This window comes from Oreochromis niloticus, linkage group LG11, assembly GCF_001858045.2.
Source record: "Oreochromis niloticus isolate F11D_XX linkage group LG11, O_niloticus_UMD_NMBU, whole genome shotgun sequence".
Classification (NCBI taxonomy): Eukaryota; Metazoa; Chordata; class Actinopteri; order Cichliformes; family Cichlidae; genus Oreochromis; species Oreochromis niloticus.
Genome location: NC_031976.2, coordinates 8,066,607 through 8,090,843, shown reverse-complemented (window position 1 = coordinate 8,090,843; position 24,237 = coordinate 8,066,607). Strand labels below are relative to the sequence as shown.

Sequence of the window (24,237 nt, the reverse complement as noted above, 5' to 3'; positions counted from 1 at the left end):
AGATAGATGCTCAAAGTTATCTATCTGTTACTGTACCTGGAAACACAGAAACCTTCTCTGACTCCTGAGTGGAGATGTCCACAAGTCTGCCATATATCTGCTTTAGTGGCTCCAAACCTGCGATCAATGAAAACTGAGCTGTCAGGATTCATCACAAGCAGATTTCTGATTTATTTAAGACTGAAAAGAACAACTAGTAGCAAATTTGTTAAAAGCTGCTAGCATAGTTCACTCTTCAAATTCTTTGACCGGATAACCATCGTGATTACAAACAAAATGTGAAACACACACGTACAAAGGGTAACAAAGTCAGGACGGTATTAAGAGCTCAGCCAGACGAAGTTTACAGTTACAAAGCTAACACAGGCTAAGTCTGCACACTTTTAAGGTACTGGTAGAGGAAGTATTACATGTTTCCAAGTTAAATGAAAACTTACATTTAAAACCATCCGGCGACTCGTCATCAGTTCGGCAAAAAGATATAACTAAAACATACCGGTCCATCTCCAGTAAATATTAGTAAATATAGGAGTGCTGTTTGTTTATTGGGCTCTTTCGGTTAATAGAAAAACACTCGCGCACTGTCAAATTTCCCACCAGTTCATCTTCTTCTGCACAAACTAACATGCACTGTCAGCACTCAAAAGGCTCTTCACCGCCATCTATTGGACTGAGACGGAAGTACTTCATTTGTATTAGAGCTGTTCTAGGTAAATTAATAATATTTAATGCGGTCCGCGACAAATACATGTGCGAATAAATCACACATAAATCAGTTTGCATGGTACTATTTTAATTTTAGAATGGTATCTGTGGTTTTAACTCCCACCTTCTTCTCACCTGGTGTTTACTGGGAAGTCTGCTTTGTGGTATTTCTAATACAGTATATTGCACCATGTTATGAGCCTGTCACTAAATTTGATGAAATGAAGCAAGCACATTCAAGGGAAGAAATTTTATTAAAATATACTTTGTTAGTACAAAATATACCACATTATCACAGGCGTATTGCACTTAATTTCATTACTGTCTGAAAAATATATGTAACTAAAGAGAGTGTTGAAACTGTTGCTAAATCCATGTTTTACTGTTTATTGGTACATTATGGTAAAATGGTAGCAAAACACTAGTTGATTTCTACAGTGTGTTCCTGGACGTAGACAATATAGTGGTGTGTGTCATCTCCCTGAGTAAGGACTGTCAGTGCTTCCAGGCCGTGTCCCTCCTCTAACACCATCACCTGGTCACCATTTAGGGCCCCCTCTGTGTTTACCACCATCAGCTGGTTGCCGCAGTTGCCGACTTCCTGCTCGTCGGCCACCTGCAACTTCAGACACAGCTCAACTCAACTTTTTGCCGTTTTGTAAAATCTAACCTGCTTAGATGGTGATGTTTTGTCGCTCACCTGCTGTACAACAGCTACAGTGCCTGGAGCCATGGCGACCATCGAGGTGACGGCATCCTGAGTCTCTGAACTGAGCTCAGTGATCTGCTGGATGTTAACTGAACAGAAAAGGCACTAAATGAATTCAGTGTTACAAAGGACATAGGTAAATGCATATTACAAGCACATAAAACAGCTTCAATTATCCTGAAGCTGTTGATGCTTCTTGAAGGTTTTACCGTTGTCCTGCAGGGTTGCTAACGCTGCCTCTGACAGGTGCTGTTCATCCTCCACAGACACATACTGTGCCTCTACTTCCTCTCCCACCTACGTATTCATACACAAGGAAGAGATGATAATAAGTTAGTTTCTAGTTTCTACAAATAAATCCAATGGTAACATTCTACAGCCATGGGATACTAAGGTGCTGACATGGTGTGGATACAATGTTTACCTTCTTTACTTAGCCAAACAGCACAGCGGTAAATAACAGCAAATTCATAAAAATTCATCCTCTGGGGACCACGAGTCCATTGTCTACATCTTGAAATATGTCACGGATCATGTAAAACCTTTGAATCACTATCAGTTCAAGTAACAGTCCCTATGTTTGGATGCATGCTCAATCATTCATGTATAGAAATCCTGCTCATCTGGATGTGGGAGAAATATTTTCTCATTCATTTAAGTGACTTTTTCAGTGTCAGATTAAGTTACGTAGTAGATTTCCTGCTGAAGCATAAATTGGGTGAAAGTAGAAGCTCTTAGCCAGAGACTGTTTGTTTTCCCCAATGTATAATTCACAGCAATCCTCCAGGTACTTCACTACATGCACTACATTACTCTCTTTGTGCCGGGGGACCCAATCCTTGGTGTAGACCAGTTCTTTGGCGTAGTATGTTTTGGGGTTTGAAAGCCACAGAGATGTGATTTTAAGAGAAAATCAGCTGTTCCAATATTCCTGATACCTAAACAATAACCAAAGAGTCTTACTAATGCAGCAGTTATTCTTCTCTTCTGGCTCAAGCAGATGGCACAACACAGAAGAGCTACAGTAGCTCGCCGGGCCTCGTTTCTCTACATCCGGATAAACAGAATACCTTTTCTAGGCTAACAGTCCAGACACTTCAGCGTTCACACCCAGCTAGCTTTATTTTATTATCATTGTATGTAGTGTATTTGTTTACCTCCCAAGGGCCTTCTACCACTTTGAGACTGTGTTTGCTCTTCAGGTGACGGTTCAGCTCCCACTTTGTGCCATAAACAAATTCACATTCGGGACACTTCATACCTCCTAAACATAAGCACACACAAAGAGCTACATTACACTTTGTTTGAAACCCTACATACTCTAAGTCAGACAACAATTACAGCTACGACAGAGATCAGACAATGTAGTAACCAGAGCTTGCCAAGAGAAAACAAATGTCAACGTCGTATTCAAATGTTTTACAAATGTCTAGCTGCAGTGAAATTATATTTTAAATAATAATCAAGGTGCCTGGACACAGTGGAGGGAGAGCAGAGTTAGGACCTTGCTGTTTCAGAGCGTCAGGGTTTGGCAATCCGGGTCCGGCATTCTCGTATATCTGATCCGGGTGCTTCACATTGTAGTGCCGCTTCAGAGCGCCAGCAATGTTGCAGGAGTAGTGACAGTGAGCACAACGAAACGGCTACAGAGACAAACACATGCGACATGTTAGTGCTGCTGTTTAATTTTAGCTTTCTCTTGATGGAGCATATCTCAAGCAAGTTTTTTTTAAATACAGAATGCTGATGGGTCATTTCATTTGAAATCAGCCAACTTTTAGAACATTTTCTGCTCGACCGTTTGAGATTTGCATGAAAGTCTAGTGGTCCAAGGAGTTCAGTGTAAGGATTACAGCTGCTACTATTTTCAGTCATCTGTATTTATTTATTCTACTCTTTTTTTATTAGTATATATTTTCTTCTTTGATATTTGATAAATGACGCTAAAATCTCACAGCAATCATTATAGGTGTTGAAGCTTTGTATCATAAAACTCTTATGCAAATCGCTGACTGTGAGCAGAAGGCCCGTGTTGATTTGAGATGGAATCATGGACCCTGATGGTTTGTTGCTCTACTCATATTCTGCTAAAAGATAAATAATAATAAAACTGAGGATGGTAAAGTTAGGTGTGCAAATTTGTAATCTGACCTTAAATTTAGCGTGCTGCTCCATGTGTCTGAGTAAGGAAGGTTTAGAGACCGAGGTGAAGTCGCACTCCGAACACTGAAACCGCTTCCCTGGACAAACGCAGAGTAAACACTGTGACATTTATCATCACTGCTCATTAAGAGCATTTGTGACATACACAAAGTTATCATTAATTCTAAATTATGATATTAAAGAAATACATAATGTAATTTTAACAAAGTGCATACCTTCATCTGTGTGGCTCAGTCTGTGGCTTTTCAGCGTGACTTTAGATTTGAACTTTTTCCCACACAGATCACAGAGGTGACGTCTCTCTGTATTATGTCGGTTCATGTGAGTCTTCAGGTTGCTTTTACTGCGACCTGCATAGTCACACACGTTGCAGACGTATGGCTTCAGACCTACACACACAGACACCAACATACAAACACACACTTAACAGGTTGCCAGCAGAAAAGATTATTAAGCAATTAAATTAAATTATTCAGCAAAAAATAAACAGACATTTTGAACATGGAAATCTTTGTTTACAAATGCAATCAATGTTTTTACTCCTGAACTTTTAAGAAATACGCGCCTAAAAAGTGGATATTTTAGGGATACTTGGTGCCAATTGTATTTACGAGTGACCGTTGAAAAGGTCCAGCCATCGGTGACCTGGATTAGAGTCAGCCAAGTATTGGAATCGAAAGAAAGAAAAAGAAAATAAAGCCAGATAAACTTTTTTGAAAATTGTTGTTTTATAAACTGGCGAGGTGAAAAAACTTATCAAATCAAGCGAGTACAGCAGGGGCCAAGAAACACCAGCAGGAATAACAATTTGCTTCCTCAAGACAAAATGTTGTACTCTACAGCAGATATGAACAGGCTGTATATATTAAGCAGCTTCAGCCGAGCAGGGACATATTCTTCAGTCTTAAAGTAATTTTAGCAATCTCATTCACCTTAAAAAAAAAAAAACGTCTGCAGAACAAAAAGTCCTGCTGCAGAGACCAGTGCAAAAGAAAAATAGCCATTAAAGTGTTTCTCTTGCCAGCATCACACATGGACAATTTTGCTTGTTTTTGTTTTCATCATTTTAAGAGTAACTTGACTAATGGGCCAATTTCCCTCAACAACATCTGCGTGTGTATTTGCAGTCTGCTTCATTCTTCTGGACGACGGCCAGGAGGAAGAGGGACAGATGGAAACTCAGCTTTCAAAATAATGATACAGTAAAACTCTGTGCAGAGGTGCTCGCCCACATGTGCTGAGGACTTGTGCTGTGTGCATGTTCGCCAGCTTTAAAGAGCAGAGCGTTATCAGACCTTGATGGGCCCAGATGTGCTGCTGAAAGTCACTGCTGTTCTTTAGGAAGTAGGAGTCACAGTAAGGGCACTTCTCTGCACGCTGTACCATCAGTCCTTTACCTTGCATAGGAAGAGTGTCTGTCCAAAACATCCATGCAAACAAAGAAACATGCAGTAAATGTACAAGATGGAAAATTTCTAATGGGCATCAAAATATTGTGAAGGTTAGCAGCAGAAACTAGCTTTGCTATTTATTTATTTATCTTAGCCTTGTGTGTCAGCTTTGGCTGAAAGCAACTGCAACACTTTGATCATTTAAAGGTCCGGGTGTAAAATCTAACCAGTAGATGTCAGCAGATTGCAGTCAATTGTTGCTGTTAAGCAGCATTAGGGAAAGTTTCTTGGAAGTGGATCTAACATTGTTGGACTTGGACACTTAGTGAAAAAATTCTTGTTCAATGTCAGAGTATAATCAAACTATTTATCAGAGAGAAAGTGTGATTTTTAAGAGACTCGAGCTTAACATTAGCTGGCATAGCCTAGTTTATGACGCATAGCTTAGCTGTTGTTGTTGTTTAGCTGGCTCGTTTTTAAAGCTCCCTGGAGACGGGGCGGCCACACGTCTAATCTGCTGATAACAAGTAATTGTGACAATATCTGGAATAAATAACCATGTTTATGGATATTTTTGTGTGTTAGAGCCCTGAATTGTCCGGCTTGGACAGTCAAGGTCGTTGTGTCCTTGGGCGAGACACTTCACCCGTTGCCTACTGGTGGTGGTCAGAGGGCCTGGTGGCGCCAGTGTCCGGCAGCCTCGCCTCTGTCAGTGCGCCCCAGGGTGGCTGTGGCTACAGTGTAGCTTGCCATCACCAGTGTGTGAATGTGTGTGTGAATGGGTGGATGACTGGTTGTGTAAAGCGCTTTGGGGTCCTTAGGGACTAGTAAAGCGCTATACAAATACAAGCCATTTACCATTTACCATAAAATAACCTGACTGACTGCACCTTTAAAAAAAAATATCCAGGACCAACTGTGCTCACAATAAGTGCCCAATAAAAAGTTATAATAATAATGTAATATATTTAATTATATAATAATACAATTTGGATTTAGTGAGGCAGGAGCAAAAGGTAATCAGACAGATCTGAATCTGCTTTTAAATAAAAGCAAACAAGAATGAGTTATATTGTTTTTTGTAGTGACACAGCAATACTTGTGTGTTCTTTACCAGGGTGTGATGTTTTAATGTGGTGCTTTAGTCTGTGCTCTGGATAATTACGATGGCAGACAGGACACATCTCACTCCTCCCCTGTAATTGAAGAGAAGACACAAGGAAAGCATGAATTTTTAGCTGTTTAAGCCGCAGTGTATTACAATAAATTCAGTGTTACCACATATTAAGAACCTATCACTAGGAACTGGTCTGCTCAGGTTAGTTACCTGCTCTTTGTGTGTTCTCATATGTGCTTGAAGTTTGTATTTGTCAGGCGTGCTGTATTTGCAGTCAGGATTCGAACAAGTCAGCAGCAAGCCACTGTGCTTCTGGATCTGGTGTCGCTTTAAAGAGCTTTTGGTGATGGAAGAGTAGCTGCACTTTGAGCAGTAATGCAGGTGCTCCTTGGTGTGTGTGCGCACATGGCTGTTATAGTGGACTCTGTACCAGAACAGTTTACCTGTGCAGCACAAATCTGTGATTAGGAGTTGCACACGGTATTTAACACAAGAAAATTACAGTTAAATGAATACTAAAAAAAGCAGGACAAAGCAAACCCAATCTACTCAAAGAGTTTCGCTTTTTTATTTGTCTTACCACAGTATTGACATTCTAGTTCTCCGTAAATTTTCCTAAGCCGCTGGAAAGTCTCCATATTGAGCTGAGTCTTCTGAAGGGATGAGAACACCTGCTCGAATGCACTGTGATGGGAACCCTCTGAAACCTACCAGCAGAAAAGGACAAGTGAAATGCCACCTCAGTATAAGACTGGAAAAAATGCTTTTCTTCTTACCATGAGTGATTTATCGGAGATGATTTATCGGTGAGAACTAAACACACTTTAAAATAGTTATTGCTCAGCAGTCATGCAGAGGACGCTACTTCAAAATTGAATCTCTGCATTGGCAAATTAAGCAGGACTATCTACATATTTAAAGTCATACAAATAGGAAGAAGGATATGACCAGATTAAGGAATCTAATCCCAGTAAAACTACACTTGTTTTCACCATTTGAAAAAAATACAAAATGTGTTTTTTTTCTCTTGGTAATATTGGTTTGTGATCTTAAAGAATGATACAGCTAATGCGCAGGTGCTTCCTCGTTTATGTAAATATAGAACATAAACGAGGAAACATCTGAAGAAGAAATATTTTCAATAGGAATTAAATCATATTACTATTTTGCATTTACCTCCTCTGATTGTGCAGCCTGGCTGTTGTCTGGACCTGCAGACGAATGTGTGCATGCGCTGGTATCAGACGGCGTTATAGTTCCTGGTGATGATGATGAAGATGATGTGTGTGTGTTCTCAGCAGGTGTGTGTCCATTGTCTTGAGTCCCAGCCTCTAAGTGTGGACTTTGAATGTTCTCTTGTGATAACAAGGTGTGTGAGTCCTCTTTGAGTCTTTCAGCTGCAGAGCTGCAAGAGTCTGCCGTCTTAATGTGTGACGTCTCCTCTTCTGCTGCTTCTTCTTGTCTGTCTTTAAAGGTTGGCTGTGCTTCTCTCTCTTCTATTCCTACTTCCTTTCCCGTCTCTCCGTCTATCAGCGACACTGCCTCTAAACTTTCAGCTGGATTTTTCTTAGCTTGTTCTTCTTCATTCTCTTGCTCTCTCTCTTCTCTCAGCTGTTCTCTTTCCACATCTTCCCATTCCTTCCCCCCTGTGCCATGTTGTCCTTCCTCTTGTCGTATTCCGTCTCCTTCTCCCTCCTGTGGTATCCGGCGCTCCTGTGTGTCCATGCTCGCCTCACTCCCCAACATGTCTCCTCCAGGCTGAGCCAAATAGTAGCTGCTGTTGATGCAGTCAGTGAAGGTCTGCTCTTGATCTAGTCCTGGGTGACACTCTGTCAAGTGACCCTTCAGCCTCTGCGAGCTGACAAACTTCTCGTTACACACGGAGCACACGTACAGGAAGAGGTGCTTCCTGACATGAGCAGAGAGGGCAACCATCTTGGTCACAGCATGGTCACAGAGCAGGCAAGCGTAGGGACGCTTAGGCCCGTGGACTAACATGTGGCGCTCCCGCTCTAGGTGGTTTTTGAAGCGTCGGTTACATGTGTGACAGTGGTAAAGGAGCTGTCTGAGGCCCTGGCGAGTTTTTAACCTGGATTATATAGACAAACGGAACAAATTACAAAGGCAGGGTCACAAGAAACAGTCAGAAATAACAGCAAAGGTCAGAGTTTGCAAATCTGACAGTGACAAAATTAAGTAATTTTTCGTTTGGGGATGGCACTTTTACATTTCAACATGACTGCGCACGAGTGCACAAAGAAAGATCTATGAAGACAATGATGAGCAAGTTTGGTGTGAAAGCACTTGAATGGAATCCTGACATCAACCTGATAGAACACCTTTGGGATGAATTAGAGCGGAGACTGCGAGCCAGGCCTAATGGTCAAAAATTCACAGAAGAGTTGAAGCTGTTATACCTGCAAAGGGTGGGCCGACATCATGTTAAACTCTGTGGATTAAGAACGGGATGTCCCTCAAGCAAATACTTTTGGCAATATAGTGTATCTACAATGAGCTACATTAACGTGTTGTTGCATCAGGAACTCTTCCCTCTCTCTCTGGCTATAAACCCCACACTTCACGCACCACCTCCCTGGAGGAGCACCTCACAGTTTGAAAACCTCTTCAGCAGGACAAACCTCAGTTGTTGGTAGCTCTGGTAAACAGTGGGATCATTTAGATTATGTCGTTTCTCCATGTGTTTCAGCAGGTTCTTGACATCAGAGTACTTTTTCTCACAGAAGCTGCAGTGCTGCTTCACCTTCATATGGACACGCTCTATATGGACCTGCATCCACAGAGACACAAATCACAAACCATGCAGCTTCACACTGAAAATATATTCAGTATATCTAACACAGTCAAAAGAGAACTTTAATATCTTGAAGCCTGTGTGTTAATGCTAATAATACTCAGCATGTAACACTATGACTGCTGAGAGCAGTATATCAGCACCTTGAGGTGTCCTGGGCTGAGGCAGTTGAAAGGACAGTGCTGACAGCTGAACTTCTCTCCAGTGTGCTTCCTCAGGTGAACATTCAGGTTTGCTTTAAAGGACAAATCTAGTAAGTAGTGCAACTCTTCCTTTTCCAGTTAATGCTATAAACACGATCAACTTCAACTTTGTATTCATTTCCGCAGCCATCCTGAAACCCATAGACTAATTTACCTTTGATGGCCGATGCGTAGTCACAGTGTGGACACTGAAACGGTTTTTCTTGGGTGTGTGTCCTCAGGTGAGCAACCAGTGAGTGTCTGAACTTAAAGATTTTGTTACAGAACTCACAGGCAAAAATTTTCAGGTGGCTCTGAGGCAAACTGTAAGACAGCAGGTGACAATATTACATTTCTCATAGCTGATCAGTTTCACTCCTGTTGATATCATGGTGAAAGAGGGTGGACCTAACCTCTGTCATATTACATAAAAAGAAGCTTTTAGCTACACTTTACCCCCAAATCTAAAAACTGTGTAAAATAAAATCCACATACAGTCGTGTCTATGCTATCGTGTGAAAAGTTAAGTGCACCCCATGAGCCAGCATTTTGTAGTTACCTTTAGCGGCAATAACTTGAAGTAATAGTTTTCTGTAGGACTTTGACAGTCTCTCACATCACTGTGAAGGAATTCTGGCCTCCTTTTCTTTACAGCGTTACTTTAGTTTATTGAGGTTTTGCGGGCATTCATTTATGCACAGTGCTTTTAAGGTCCAGTCAAAGCATTTCAGTCGGGCTGATGATGTCTGGACTTTGACTGGGCCATTGCAACACCTTGATTCTTTTCTTTCAGCCATTCTGGTATAGATTTGCTGTTGTGCTTGGGATCATTAACCTGTTGCACATTTTAGCTTTTGGCTAGATGGGCTCTACAATACTCTGGTATACAGAGGAGTCCACTCAATGACTGCAAAGTCATGCAGCTGTAAACAAGCTCTAATCATCACAGTGCCACCACCGTGCTATGAGCTGTGTGTGTGTTGATATGTTGCATCTGGGTTTGTCTGTCCTAAGGACTTTATTCAAAAAGATGTAACCTAATCAATGCTTCCATTTTTTTAAGTTCTGTCATGAACTTTAATATTATACATGCTAACTGAGGCCTGCAAGGTATTATGTGTAGTGGTCTCAAACTAGGATAGCTTAGTGGGACGCCCACTCCTGCGAAGATTAATAACGGTCTTGAGTGTTTTCTGCTTGTAAGTAATCTTTCTCGCTGTAGAATGATGGACAAATTGTTTTGAATTGCCCTTAAAACTATTCTCAGCTGGTCTGGAACAGTCAAGTGAATTTGATTAGCAGCACCTGGATGCTACTTACTTTCTTAATTTCTGTAAAGGCAGTAAGGGTGTGCTTATTTTTTCACATGATTGCATATATGAAGAAACACCATATGACTGCAAATACAACTACAAATATTAAAATATTCAAAAAGTACTTGGAAGCATCTTGTTTGATAGAACATTCCTGGAAGCCCCTGCTGTTTGTCGTTGTTGTTGTGGTAGGATTCGAACTAGGAATAGAAAACAAAGAAAACACTGGCAGGTCACACAGTGACAACCAGAAACTTAGAAATCTTGTAAAAGATTGTTAACGTTCACAAACCAACTATTTTACCTAAAATCAATTTCACTGACTTCTAATTACTTACAGGAAATCTTCTGGTTTAATAAATTATTAATTACCTTGGCTCCTGGTCTGTTTGAGGGTTATCTGTGGTGGCTTCACTTGCAACATCATGTGACTCACTCTGGAAGACTGCAGAGTGCTGAATGTCCAGAAAGATCAATATAATAATGTCACAAAATACTTTTGGACAACAAACATGGTATCTTTTTTAGGACAGAATCACAAGAGTTTAAATTCAGCTTAACTGCTAAAACTTTCTTCACTGCAACAAAAACACTGTTAACAGGTTATAGAGATGTCAGCAGAAAGTAAGTATAATGTAAACACTGTGCACAATCCTGTGTTTCTAAAGGACAGACGCTACTGATGAATTTTCCTTCAGTGTAATTTTGAGTTTTGTGAGCAACATAAAATCAAAACACCACGTGGCTAACATGGTTACAAAAGAAAGAGGTCTCAAACCATGTGTAAATTAAACTGTGTAACTTTGTTAGAAGATTGTACATAAAAAACATATTTTAACCCTTTAAAGCCAAATGTAATGTATTTAATACATACGTTTTTAAGACTCCTCGATACATAATCAGTGTAATAGTTTCCCTCCAGAAAAATAAAATAAATTGCACGTTACATTTTTTAGGAATAAATTAGAAAAATAGCTGGATGCGGCAAATATGATACAAATTAAAACTCATATATGCAAATTAGTATTTTTTTTTTTGTCAGAAGGTTCAATAAACACTCCATTTAAAAAAATTGGGGCAATTATTCCACGGTTCAGGCTTTAAAGGGTTAAAATCTGTGTGAACTGACTCATTCCAGTGCTTACCTGAGGTTGAGATTGAGGTTTGATAGAACCAGATTCTGCTTCTGCTGAACTTTCCTCTACAGGAACCATTTTAAAAACACCTTTTGAATTAAAAGTGAAGCATTATAGTTATTCATAAAACTGCATTTTTAGCCAGAATGTAAAAACAGGCTCAAATATCACTTTAATACCAACCTGGAAGTGTTTCATCTTCTGTCAGAACAACACTGATAACAGATTTTTTGTTTCCTGTTGCTTGGCCTCCTTCCTTGGAGATGCAACTTTGGTTGGCTTTTAAGGATCTAGAGTTTCCCACTTCTATAAACAGAGAACAAAAGATAGATCGGATTATTATTTTTCAAATAATGATTAATTTTAAGAAACCATGATCATGATCTTACTGCTTTCTCGATCAAGTCCTGATTGTGTCTGGTTGTGTTTATTCTGGTTTGGTTCAGCTCCTCCGGGATCCACATTTTCCGTTCCCTCACCTTCTGCTGTACCAGAGATGCTCCCTGAAAGTTATTGTGTGCATTAAATTGAAAAACTTCAAATGTTAGGTACAGTAACTAGATCTACTTTAGTATCTTCAGTTTTTACAGCACCTATAGTAAATGTGAAAAGATTTAACAGTCTTCAAGCATCATTTCTAGTATGCTCCCCAGCTAACTGTTATTTAAAATCATCTGCAGCAGGCATTGACTTTCCTGCTGCTAAATTATTTCACATTTCTGCCCTTTGATTCCTCACCATTTTCCTCCTCATCTGCATCTTCATCCTCTTCTCTTAGGCAGATGTGTTTAAGGATTTGACGCCTGTTGCTGAATGAGCGATGGCAGTGTCTACATTCCAACCCTGATATCCCATCATTCTTTTGTACTAAAAAAAAAAAAATCTATTACATAAACATATGTACCACAGATTACATATTACAGCAAAGCTACGTTATTAATCAGGAATACAGAACAAGAACCAGCTATCCAAATAATATAATCAGTTAGCGGTCTGTACGACCAGTACTACCAGTTAACAAAAGATTTATTTACACTATATAAGGCAGCAATACTACCTTCTGCTGAACTAAATTGTTGAATTGCCTCCTTTTTTCTCTTTTCTTCTCTGGAGTTATTCTCTGGAGAATGGCTGGAAATGGCTGTGCCCTCTGTCAAATCTGTGCGCATCTTCTTCGTAGAGCCCTTTGGTCTTCCTCGTTTTCGCTTCACTGGGGTCTCTGTGGGCCAATAATCCAATAGAACAGTTAAAAAAAGGCAGCACTGTTTTTTTTGTTTTTTTCATTTTTTTCCCATTTCTAGCAACACATCCACCTAAGAGAACAGCATCAAAAAATACATTATTCTGCAATTATTGTCTGTGTCGCCAAAAGCCAATACATTTACAGACCTGAGTAAGGTCTTTTTTTGTGATAGTAATAGTGGTGATGTGGTGGTACTCTGACCTGCCAGCTTCTCCACAGGCTCTGCCACAAGGGGCTGCAGCGCAATAATGATGTCATCTAGAGGCTCCTGCTGAGGGTGCAGCTGGGAGCAATGTACAAGTAGCTGGGAGCGACTTGGAGAAAAGACGTTGCACAGGCGACACATAAACACAGATCCAGCTGGGGACACACAGAGAAAAGGTGGCAGATCCAGAGGCTTTTGTTACTTAAGTTGTTCTTGTCGTGTTTGTTTCTTGGTTTTATAACAACAAGGGAACTGTAGAGGTTTATGTGTTAAATACCTAATATCTGTAGCACAGAGAAGATACATTTTGCGGCAATGTGAGAAACTGTGGGGTGGATATTGGCTAATTTTACCGTGTTATATGCTGCATGTATATAATAGGCGATGCCCTGCGCATCTGCTGGAAAATGTAAAAAGATTAATAAAAACCAACAAGTAATCGGTTTTCTATAAACTCCCAATCCACCTCAAATCAAACATATTATATTAAACATATTATTACAGGAACATTAGCTTAAAAGCCACTCCCAAACTAACCAGTTCTTCTGTACAAGTTGTTGCAAATACGTTGTTAATTTCTATGATAATTATTGCTACAGTAAAGTACACGTGTATAATTTGTCATTTAATGCTGATTTAAGTGTGGAAACTACATTGACCCTAGAGTCAGGTGACACTGTGTGTTAACGTAACAGGTTACGGTTTGTAGCTTATTTGTACTTTTCTTTCTGTATAGTGGCCATAGTTTCAGCAAAATATAAAAAAACGCAAAATGAAACGGTGCCTTTTTTTTAACCATGCACGTCTGTTTATTTTGATTTGGCCCGAGTTAACATGAAGACCCGAAAAACATATTCGAGTTGAAGCTAGCCAAATTTCTTACCTGCTTTTTGTCCATCCATTTCCCCCAGCGACCAAAGAGCGAAGTAATACTAATTTATATACAGGTCAGAACCAATATGCGAATAAATTTATTCACCAAATCGTGATTTAGAGTCTATTTTTTACTGAATAAAGACACACATTTCTGTCGAATCTGCGGCACAAATCCTTCAGGCCAGCGGAAGTTTGTTGGAGCGGCAGCACTGTAACAGACATCGCCCTCTGTGGCAGGAGGACCGCAAAGCAGCGCGTTTAGGCCATTGACTGTAGAAAACATTGTTGACAGAAGTCTCTGTGTTTGTGGGAAATAGATCAGTGTGTGGCTGCAGAATCACATCAAAGCTTGAGAAAGACTGGAAATGTTTAGAGTCCGAGTTAAAGGTCAAAGGTCAAATTTTTATTTCACGTCACTAATGCATGGAATCACATTTCTTGACTTATGCACTATTTATTGATCTTTTTCAACATCCATTTCATTGTTTTTCAGAGCAAAGTTTGGGATATTTTGTTTCCCATCATTAATTAAGCTTTTTTAATAAACGTAAACAAAACAAATGACGAAAAGATTGAGCACAAGACTGAAAGACTTTTGAGATCTGGTGGAGCAGTGGGAGGAAAAAAGATCTAGTTTTAGTGTATTTTCAGATATAAAGCAAGAATGGCCTCATTAGCTGCCAGCATTTGCTATGTAAGCAGTATATGTATAGATGGTTTACTTAGGCTGTGGGACTCACATTCATGTATAAATGTATACATTCGCTGTTATGTAGGCAGCAGTACTTGTTCTTTATTTCAAACGAAGTGGCAAATACAAAGTACTGGGCAGAGCTGCTTTTCAGTGAGATAAATAACAAGAATATGGACAAATCAGCTACATGTGTTACAGGGTCTGTTTTTATACAGAAAAGTAGAGACAGGAGACATGAGTTGCGTTTGGTCTGCAGGCCCTTCCTCGTCTGAGGCACAGAAGCGTTGCAACGGCCTATCGCACTCACAACTACTTCCCCCTTGTGGCTTTGCCACGCAATTACTTCTTCATAACTATAAAGTGCAATACCACCATGAAAAAAATGCTTTTTACATTAATAAATGTTTTACAAAAAAAAATTACAATTGACCATACACTTGTAGGTGTCACACAGGCATCAACAGCTCATTCTTATCAGTAATTTGGACCTGAAATCCTCCATAGCTTCATTTGAAAGAGGATAATCCCTGGAAACTGAAGCTGTTGTTTTTTAAAATGTCTTCACACAGATTTTTAAAAGAACAAATTGCCCTGCTGTGACTGGTGGCTGCTCATTGCTATAAAGCTATAGCTATAACCAAAGCTACCAGACCAAACAGCAGTTGCCTGGGAACAAATTACAACAAATGCCACATTCACCCAAGTGAGTCCCAGCTGACAGACAGCCATGATGCAGCATGGTGATTTTTTACCTGTCAAACAGCAGCAGTCTGACCGCTTATCTATTTACATCTCTTTGCAGTGACATTTGGATGTGTGGCAACGTTCTTATGCTGAGGAAAGAGATAGCCAAGCATCTTCTGTCTTTCTCTTCCCTGCTGTTTTGAACTGGGTGTGAGGAGGCATTAATGCTGGTTCATAAGTTTAAACTCACTGCAAGTCTTATTCTGATTTCTGTTGTCATGTTAGCAGTGTTGTCATGGAACAAAGCAAATGATACTGTTACTCATATTTTATCTAACAGGAAAGGTAAAAGCTTGACTTTATCTACAGTTACCGCTGCCTGGGTAACGTGATCTCACAGACTGGCTCCACGGTCAACTCTGTCGTCACAGCGCATTAGTGGAAAAGGTTAACTATAGACTCCATCACTGTGTGTCCCGGCAGCAGCATGGCCAAGGGAACGAAAGCCAAAAGAAAGACTAAAAGTAAGAAGATCACCTTGAAAATGGCCCAGAACTGCGTGGAGCTGACATTGGATGGTAAACGCCGACTAGATCTCAGTTTCAAGGGGATTACAGCTGTTCCAAAGTGTGTCCAGAAGTGGACCTGAGCAGGAACATGATCAGAAAAATTCCAGATTTTATTGCTCAGTTCATCAAAATGACTGTTTTGGATTTGCACAGCAATTATGTGAGTATATCAGATAATTCTTTCTCTCTTCTATATGATGGTGTGTGTGTGTGTGTGTGGGTGGGTGTACACTTTAGTTTTTAACAATATATACTATATAGTATTTAAAGGAACACACTCCACTTTTTTGGAAATAGGCTCATTCTCCATCTCCCTCAGAGTTAAAAGTGCAGCGTCTTCTCTCTAGATCCGTAGGTTAATAGGACTTTGGAGCGGGATCTTAAGGGATGGGGCGTGACCAGGATTTTTGCTCGAGGCGCCATATTAGCAGGCCAAACAAATGCTTGCTGTGTGGTCCGTTGTACACACACAGACACGCATGCACATTTACACACACATACCATCATATAGAAAAGAGATTTCTGAATAGGGATTTTGTTTTTTGTTAAAGAGACATGAAAGACCTCAACTTAAGGTTAAGTGTATAAACTTGAACTTGAAACATCTTTATGATGCAACCAAAAGAATCATGAATCTAAGAAGCGACATTTCTGGATTTTATTTTTGTCGACTTATGAAGTTATATATATTGTTTTGTATATTTTTGAAATTTCTTAAGGAGAAGATTGCTGTTTGGCTGATTGGTCCTAACCAATTACTGTATAAAAGATGAACGACGCGACAGCACTTCCTCCCATTGTGCAAAAATGAAGCCAAAATATTCCGCTTGCGGGAGCTGCCATGTTCCACTTTTGGAGCCAGAGTCTGCTCAGTAGTAACTCGTGGTGGAGCGTCTCTGCCCACACACCCACTGGACGTGACCGTGAACACGCCCCCTTACACTTTTTACATAGCCCGGCTGCTCTGTCTCTAATTCTGCAGGGTATGATGACTGTTATTTAAAGCTACTAGTTAAATGTTTATTTAGATTAAAATGTATCATACAAAACATGCACTCAAAAATGTTGCATCTAAACAAACCTGTTTGGATCAACAGGCCTCTGTACCCTGTGTTGCAAACAGTTACAACTTATCTTGCTGGAGAGCACATAGTATACACGACAGATTACACATCCAAGATTTAATCATCATGTCATGCCTGCGGGAGTTACCTGGAATAGATGCAAAGACTGACTTAACATTAGAGGAAAGCATGTTGTCCAACATCGGTCTAAGGTATGAGTGAACCAGTTTTTTTTGGTTGTCACTATGCAGTTTAATAATTTTTACCCAAACTAATACGAACATATCTGATTAAAAAAATATGATACTGTAAATAATCCTTAGCTTTTAATTTTTGTTATAGGAGGGAACATATGTGGTATTTTAGCATCAGACACTTAGTTTTCTGTTTTCTGATGAAGTTTTTCTGCATTCATTTATGCAGATGATGTCTTTTGTTTAACAAAAACACAAATCAGACACCAGCTCACAACCTTAAACATGATTACAGGGAGTGCAGAATTATTAGGCAAATGAGTATTTTGTCCACATCATCCTCTTCATGCATGTTGTCTTACTCCAAGCTGTATAGGCTCGAAAGCCTACTACCAATTAAGCATATTAGGTGATGTGCATCTCTGTAATGAGAAGGGGTGTGGTCTAATGACATCAACACCCTATATCAGGTGTGCATAATTATTAGGCAACTTCCTTTCCTTTGGCAAAATGGGTCAAAAGAAGGACTTGACAGGCTCAGAAAAGTCAAAAATAGTGAGATATCTTGCAGAGGGATGCAGCAGTCTTAAAATTGCAAAGCTTCTGAAGCGTGATCATCGAACAATCAAGCGTTTCATTCAAAATAGTCAACAGGGTCGCAAGAAGCGTGTGGAAAAACCAAGGTGCAAAATAACTGCCCATGAACTGAGAAAAGTCAAGCGTGCAGCTGCCAAGATGCCACTTGCCACCAGTTTGGCCATATTTCAGAGCTGCAACATCACTGGAGTGCCCAAAAGCACAAGGTGTGCAATACTCAGAGACATGGCCGAGGTAAGAAAGGCTGAAAGACGACCACCACTGAACAAGACACACAAGCTGAAACGTCAAGACTGGGCCAAGAAATATCTCAAGACTGATTTTTCTAAGGTTTTATGGACTGATGAAATGAGAGTGAGTCTTGATGGGCCAGATGGATGGGCCCGTGGCTGGATTGGTAAAGGGCAGAGCTCCAGTCCGACTCAGACGCCAGCAAGGTGGAGGTGGAGTACTGGTTTGGGCTGGTATCATCAAAGATGAGCTTGTGGGGCCTTTTCGGGTTGAGGATGGAGTCAAGCTCAACTCCCAGTCCTACTGCCAGTTTCTGGAAGACACCTTCTTCAAGCAGTGGTACAGGAAGAAGTCTGCATCCTTCAAGAAAAACATGATTTTCATGCAGGACAATGCTCCATCACACGCGTCCAAGTACTCCACAGTGTGGCTGGCAAGAAAGGGTATAAAAGAAGAAAAACTAATGACATGGCCTCCTTGTTCAACTGATCTGAACCCCATTGAGAACCTGTGGTCCATCATCAAATGTGAGATTTACAAGGAGGGAAAACAGTACACCTCTCTGAACAGTGTCTGGGAGGCTGTGGTTGCTGCTGCACGCAATGTTGATGGTGAACAGATCAAAACACTGACAGAATCCATGGATGGCAGGCTTTTGAGTGTCCTTGCAAAGAAAGGTGGCTATATTGGTCGCTGATTTGTTTTTGTTTTGTTTTTGAATGTCAGAAATGTATATTTGTGAATGTGGAGATGTTCTATTGGTTTCACTGGTAAAAATAAATAATTGAAATGGGTATATATTTGTTTTTTGTTAAGTTGCCTAATAATTATGCACAGTAATAGTCACCTGCACACACAGATATCCCCCTAAAATAGCTAAAACTAAAACCAAACTAAAAACTACTTCCACAAACATTCAGCTTTGATATTAATGAGTTTTTTGGGTTCATTGAGAACATGGTTGTTGTTCAATAATAAAATTATTCCTCAAAAATACAACTTGCCTAATAATTCGGCACTCCCTGTATTGTGCTAGCAATTGGGTGTGATCCAGTGATGGATTTATGATTCGCTAACAATGAGGAATGGCTGGGATTTTTTTCTTTTACTTTAGCAAAGCAATAAAACAATGAAAAGACCTCAGGAGACATAAAACTGTTTTACTGGCAAAATATCAAAAGTAAAATCAATAATTTTGCTGATTTTCTCTGTCTGTGCAATATGGATTAACGTTACTGCTGAAGATGTAAGGACATCTGATCACGGAAAAAACAACTGTTAATGAAGCTGGAAAAACAAACCCACATCTTGAGCCTTAAAAAAGCATATTAATATATAGTAAAAGTAGAAGTAAGTAGAAGTAAAAGGCTTCAGCCTACTAATATTAGTTCATAAAATACATTCTCTGCGTCAAAAGTGATGAGTTAAGGTGCCCATTGAGGCAAGGGTGCCACCAGGCATTTGGCCCCGGGGCAGACCCAAGTCAGGCTGGAGAGATTATATCTCTTGGCTGGCCTGGAAACGCCTTGGTGTTCATATTCATATTAATATTCTTATTCTTCTATGACAAAAAGTACAAGTGTTCATTTAAAGAAATAAACAGAGCAGTAAGAGATCTTTTTTTTAATTGTTTTCTTTATTTTGATTAGCCGCCAATTACATGTTTTTATTTGTAATTCTTGTAGTGCTCCCTACTATGTGAACCCCTCACCTGAAGTTTGATGTTTATTAGTTTAGTTTAGATTCTAAACTATCAACTTCAACAATCACCTGATGTTTTATGTTTATTAGTTTAGTTTAGATTCTAAACTATAAACTTCAACAATCAAATGATCCCCTTTAATAGCAAGCACTGGGCAACGGTGGAAAGGAAAAACTCCCTTTAAACAGGAAGAAACCTTTGACAGAACCAGGCTAAGAAAGGGGCAGCCATCTGTCATGACTGGTTGGGGGGTGAGAGGCAGAGGAAATGAAAAAAGAGAGCACATGTTAGCTATATGTTGTTCACATTGCCTAAAATGAACAACGTATGGTTTTCTGGACTGTGAAAGAAATGTCTCAAGTTAGTTTTCAGTGACGTGACTGAAGACTTTTCTGGATGGCCGTGCGGATGCTTGTCAGAAACAGTTCACTTCCTTTCTTGGTGAAATGAACTCCATCAGGTAAAAAAATGGAGTTGTTGAAAAACCTGATGTGCGGATGCTCAATAATCACTCCATTAAAGCGGTCGACAGTCATTCTAATGCTGGCATTCACAATCTTCCTGTCCTTATCGATTTTGCCTGGATTTCCATATCGCCACACTTGACGCTCGTTGATGGATGAATATGCAATTGTCATTGAGGGGAACTCTGTGTGCAGTTGGATCAATTCCTTCTCAATGACAGAAGAAAGTTTATAAGCAGAAGAGAGTCCCAAATCATCGCCCCCAGCATGGATTACCAGTATGTCGGGTGGGCTCTGTGTGGATAGCTCCTCATAAAAACGAGGAAGGACTCCCCTCCATTGCATTCCTCTTTTGCCAAACCACTGGACTTTGGCATTAAGTCCCAAATTTTCTCCGAAAATCTCTTTTATCTCGGCTCGTCTGATGTAGCTGGACCCAATGATCCACACGTTTGTTTCTCTCTGGTCTTCTGGCCTCTCTTTCTTTTTCAGTGTGTTTTCAGAGGTTTTGGTATCACTCAAGGTCATATCGTTCATTTTCTGAACAAGGAGATGAATAGACCTTGGCGTACAACTTTTTTGGATCCTCTGTGTCACTGCTGCTTGTTCTGGCCTTTTGTTGTATTTCAGTGTGTTTTCAGAGGTTTTGGTATCACTCGAGGTGGTAACATCCATTTTCTCAACTTGGTGTTGGCTAGACCTTGGCGTCCAACTTTTTTGGATCCTCTGTGTCACTGCTGCTTGTTCTGGCCTTTTGTTGTATTTCAGTGTGTTTTCAGAGGTTTTGGTATCACTCGAGGTCGTAACATCCATTTTCTCAACTTGGGGTTGGCTAGACCTTGGCGTCCAACTTTTTTGGATCCTCTGTGTCACTGCTGCTTGTTCTGGCCTTTTGTTGTATTTCAGTGTGTTTTCAGAGGTTTTGGTATCACTCGAGGTCGTAACATCCATTTTCTCAACTTGGTGTTGGCTAGACCTTGGCGTCCAACTTTTTTGGATGCTCGGAGTCACTGCTGTTTCTTTTTTCTCAGTGACTATTCTCATCCTCTTTCTCTCTGGATAGTAGCTCTCAGAGTTGTTTTTGCTGCCTTTTAAAATCTGACTGTATCGTCTTTTCAACACAGTTTTTTCTTCACAGATTCGTCTTTTTTTCCTTGGTGGAAAGCAGCTGTGGGCACTTCTGCAATTCTGTTCAACATAATCTGGGCCTTGCTTCCTCTTGAGTGGAAGCTGGAAATGAGTTTCTTCCGAATTTGGCTCCAGATTTTGGTGGTCAGCGTAAGCTTGTTGATTTTTGCCGTGATTACTCTGAGACATGTTGGAGTGTCGATGAAGTGCCTGTGTTAAAGATTCAACTGTTTTGAAATGCTTCTCAGGCGTACCCTTGAATGCTGCAATCTCGAGCGCTGCAAGTAAACTGCATGAAAGTTTGGGATCCTTACCCCTATTTAAGGATTCACAGATCAAAGGCATATGAAATGCCTTTGATCATCATGATGATGGTAACAGCAACATTCTTTTTTTTAAAATTAGGTGTTATTGTCTATAGGGCTTTGGAACGTGGAGTCACGGCAGGGGGCGTGGCCGCTGGGGCCCATGTTAGCAGGCCAAACAAAGGGCTTAAGGAGCGAAAGCATCAGCAATGGTTTGCCTTGCTGTGTTGTGGGTTGTCATGTTAGATCGCACGATCTGGAAGGGAATAAGCTTGAAAATTGGCTCACTTTTTATTCTTTCCCCACCTGGAAGCAACGTGAGGGAGCTTATGTACTGGATGTTACCAAAAGAAGGCATCTAGCCTGGATAGCAGCTGTGAGATGAGCTGATATCCAGTTCTCTACCATCCACAGATATCTGTTGGTGTGCTACAGACATTTTCATTCTGGTAAGTTCTAAATAAGTTCATATTAGGGCTGTTCGATATAACAATCTATATCGGATGACAATATAAAAACATCTATCGTTTCATTTTACACTATGGTTTGTTTCGTGGTGTCGCAAAATAAACTGTTTACGGTAATATTCTTTCATCGTTTTGATGGTCATTGTAGTGGCTATATTATTTTCTTAAAGTTCTCTCTTTCTCTTATATTTAATATAACCACACTACGGATGGACAAGCAACTGTTTTTATGCGTTGTCGTTAGTAGCAATGATGGTAAAACCATCGCGTGTCCGCTTGTTTATTTTCCAGATAAACCTTTCACAATAAAGCTCAAGATCCTGTTGAGACTTTTCAAAATAAACTGAATTACGTGAAAGAGTAGGCAGATTTTTGTATGGTTGAGAAGCAAATAAGAGCCACCAGGTGCTAAAAAATAAACCTTAGATTCAAACGTTAGAACAGGCTTTTCCCCGCAGCACGCCATGTAATAAATACTCACAAAGAAAACGGCAGCCGTTATGTCTAGCTTCATGCGTCGATTAAAACTCTGGACTCCAAGTACACGACGCCCAGCTGGAAACACTTCACGCAAGTCAAGCTGCCCGAGATTCACAGAATTTACAGAAAATGTAAAATTTTTGTGATTTCTATCGTTATCAGGACGATAGATGTCTTATATCGGGATATGATATTTTGGTCATATCGCACAGCCCTAGTTCATATTACTCTTTATAGCCTATTAGTTTTATTTTCAATGCACTCTGAGGTCATAGCAAATTAGAACAAACATCCTAATGAGTGATTTATTGTAGATATACGTTCTATTTATAGAGTTGCTAATTGTTTTTCATTATTGCAGGCAACCCAGCCTATGAAATGGGTTCCAACGCTACACATGGGGCTCTACAACATCCCAGCTTCAAACTACATGCTACATACCACCATGCCAATCAGATTACTTCTTCCATGTGTGGGTGAAGAGGTGACCCTTCTGGATAAGATGGTGAAGGTTTGCTGCATTTTGGTGAACATGTGCCCCAGTGTGGTAGTAAAACCAGGGAAAAATTGCTCTTGTTAAATACTCTTAAAAGTCTTGTGCTGTATATGTAGTGATAAGATTTCAAAAGAGACAGTAAATTACAGAATGCTAGTAGTGGGTGATATTATTTAAAAGCTGTCATGATTTTATGTGAACATTTTGTCATTTGTAAACTATACATGACATTGATTCTACATTGTTACTGGTGTGATGTTCTACAAAGTGGTTTTAATTAAAAAAAGGAAAACATTTATTTGTTTCTTTATTCAACTTTTGAACAGTGGTACTTAGTAAGTACATATTCAGTAAATGCAAATTATTTACATGGCAATGCACTTCAGGCACAAATGTAGACCCCCTAAATACAACATTATGGGTTATTCAGAACAGAACTATGCTTGGAGAAATATTTTCCCATCAGTTGAGACAACTCCTCCACAGTAGCAGGTGGAATTTCTTTGTATTTCTTTTGTTTTTCTTGTACGTTGGCTGTATCCCAATTCAGGGTATGCAGCCTTAAAGTATGCAGCCTTAACGGTCCACAAGGGCCACGCACTCAAAGACTGCTAAGACAGGAAGTGCGAGGCTTGTGAAATGGGACGGTCTAGCCCCCGTTGTGCTGCCCAGGTTGCCTAGCAACCATGGTACTAACCATTGACTGTAATGGTTTAGGCTAAAAGACTCGAGATAAAAAACGAACGTGTTACAGATTCTGTGCTATTTATCATATACTTATACAAATATAGTCAGAAATTTGTCATTAGACAAAAACAGTAAATATACTTAGGTTTCTTTGTTTCTTCATTTTCTTCTTTTAAAATGTTTGTCAAAGAAAAAATGTGTTTGACAACATATCCCTAGTAAGCCATCATGTTGTTTACAGGTATGGATATTATATAAAGAGACTCAACATAATAATGTGTAAGAATAGAAGAGAAGCTCTAAGTGAGAGTTAAGATGTCAATCTTAAAGAGCTCATAGCAATTAAAGGTGGTTGTTTTTACCATTTAGGACTTATTAAGCACCCTCATAGTCAAAGTATATCAAAAGTGCAGACTAATTAATAATTTCAGGAATTTAAGGAATATTTGACAAAAATGTTTCTGCTGTTTTGAATTTGTCTGCAATATATTTCGTTTATTAGCAACAGCTAAATTGCCAGGAAGAGCAAATCTTTAAATTATTACATGATGTAATAACCTCCAGATCAATGCCAGTAAAACCAAGGAGCTGGTGGTAGACTTCTGCAGGCACAAACATCCTCC

General features: G+C 39.8%; 2 protein-coding genes and 1 long non-coding RNA gene across 6 annotated transcripts in view; 1 reads left to right on the top strand and 2 right to left on the bottom strand.

The window, feature by feature from the left end:
• Positions 1–641, bottom strand: part of mtbp (MDM2 binding protein) — a 32,364-nt gene extending 31,723 nt beyond the window's left edge. Inside the window, exons 1-2 of one of the 2 annotated variants that reach the window (XM_005450525.4) lie at positions 438–641; positions 37–117 (exon numbers count right to left, since the gene is read on the bottom strand). In XM_005450525.4, coding sequence (XP_005450582.1) covers positions 37–117; positions 438–504 — 148 coding nt within the window. In that variant the 5' untranslated portion in view covers positions 505–641. Of the gene's footprint in view, positions 1–36; positions 118–437 lie in introns of those variants that run through there. The other variant, XM_005450526.3, reaches the window with a different exon arrangement.
• A 299-nt stretch (positions 642–940) lies between these two features.
• zfat (zinc finger and AT hook domain containing) lies at positions 941–14,077 on the bottom strand. Of its 3 annotated transcripts, none has more exons than XM_005450524.4 (24): positions 13,860–14,077; positions 12,973–13,131; positions 12,586–12,747; positions 12,267–12,395; positions 11,918–12,031; positions 11,712–11,834; positions 11,538–11,617; positions 10,765–10,847; positions 10,518–10,592; positions 9,255–9,403; positions 9,041–9,132; positions 8,725–8,873; positions 7,262–8,174; positions 6,666–6,792; positions 6,296–6,528; positions 6,083–6,164; positions 4,873–4,992; positions 3,793–3,966; positions 3,566–3,654; positions 2,919–3,057; positions 2,572–2,678; positions 1,624–1,711; positions 1,406–1,503; positions 941–1,327 (listed from the first exon to the last, which is right to left on the bottom strand). In XM_005450524.4, the coding sequence occupies exons 1-24, from the start codon at positions 13,876–13,878 to the stop codon at positions 1,127–1,129; spliced, it is 3,705 nt and encodes a 1,234-aa protein (XP_005450581.1). In that variant the 5' UTR covers positions 13,879–14,077; the 3' UTR covers positions 941–1,126. The 3 variants fall into 3 exon arrangements, with proteins under 3 accessions (XP_005450581.1, XP_013125923.1, XP_025767134.1); XM_013270469.3 differs by having other exon boundaries at positions 941–1,321; XM_025911349.1 differs by lacking the exon at positions 13,860–14,077 and having other exon boundaries at positions 12,918–13,067.
• On the top strand, positions 13,040–23,213 carry LOC109204110 (uncharacterized). Its single transcript, XR_003222134.1, has 3 exons — positions 13,040–13,152; positions 15,571–15,959; positions 22,793–23,213. It is a non-coding gene; the product is annotated as an uncharacterized LOC109204110 (long non-coding RNA).
• The last annotated feature ends 1,024 nt before the right edge of the window (positions 23,214–24,237 follow it).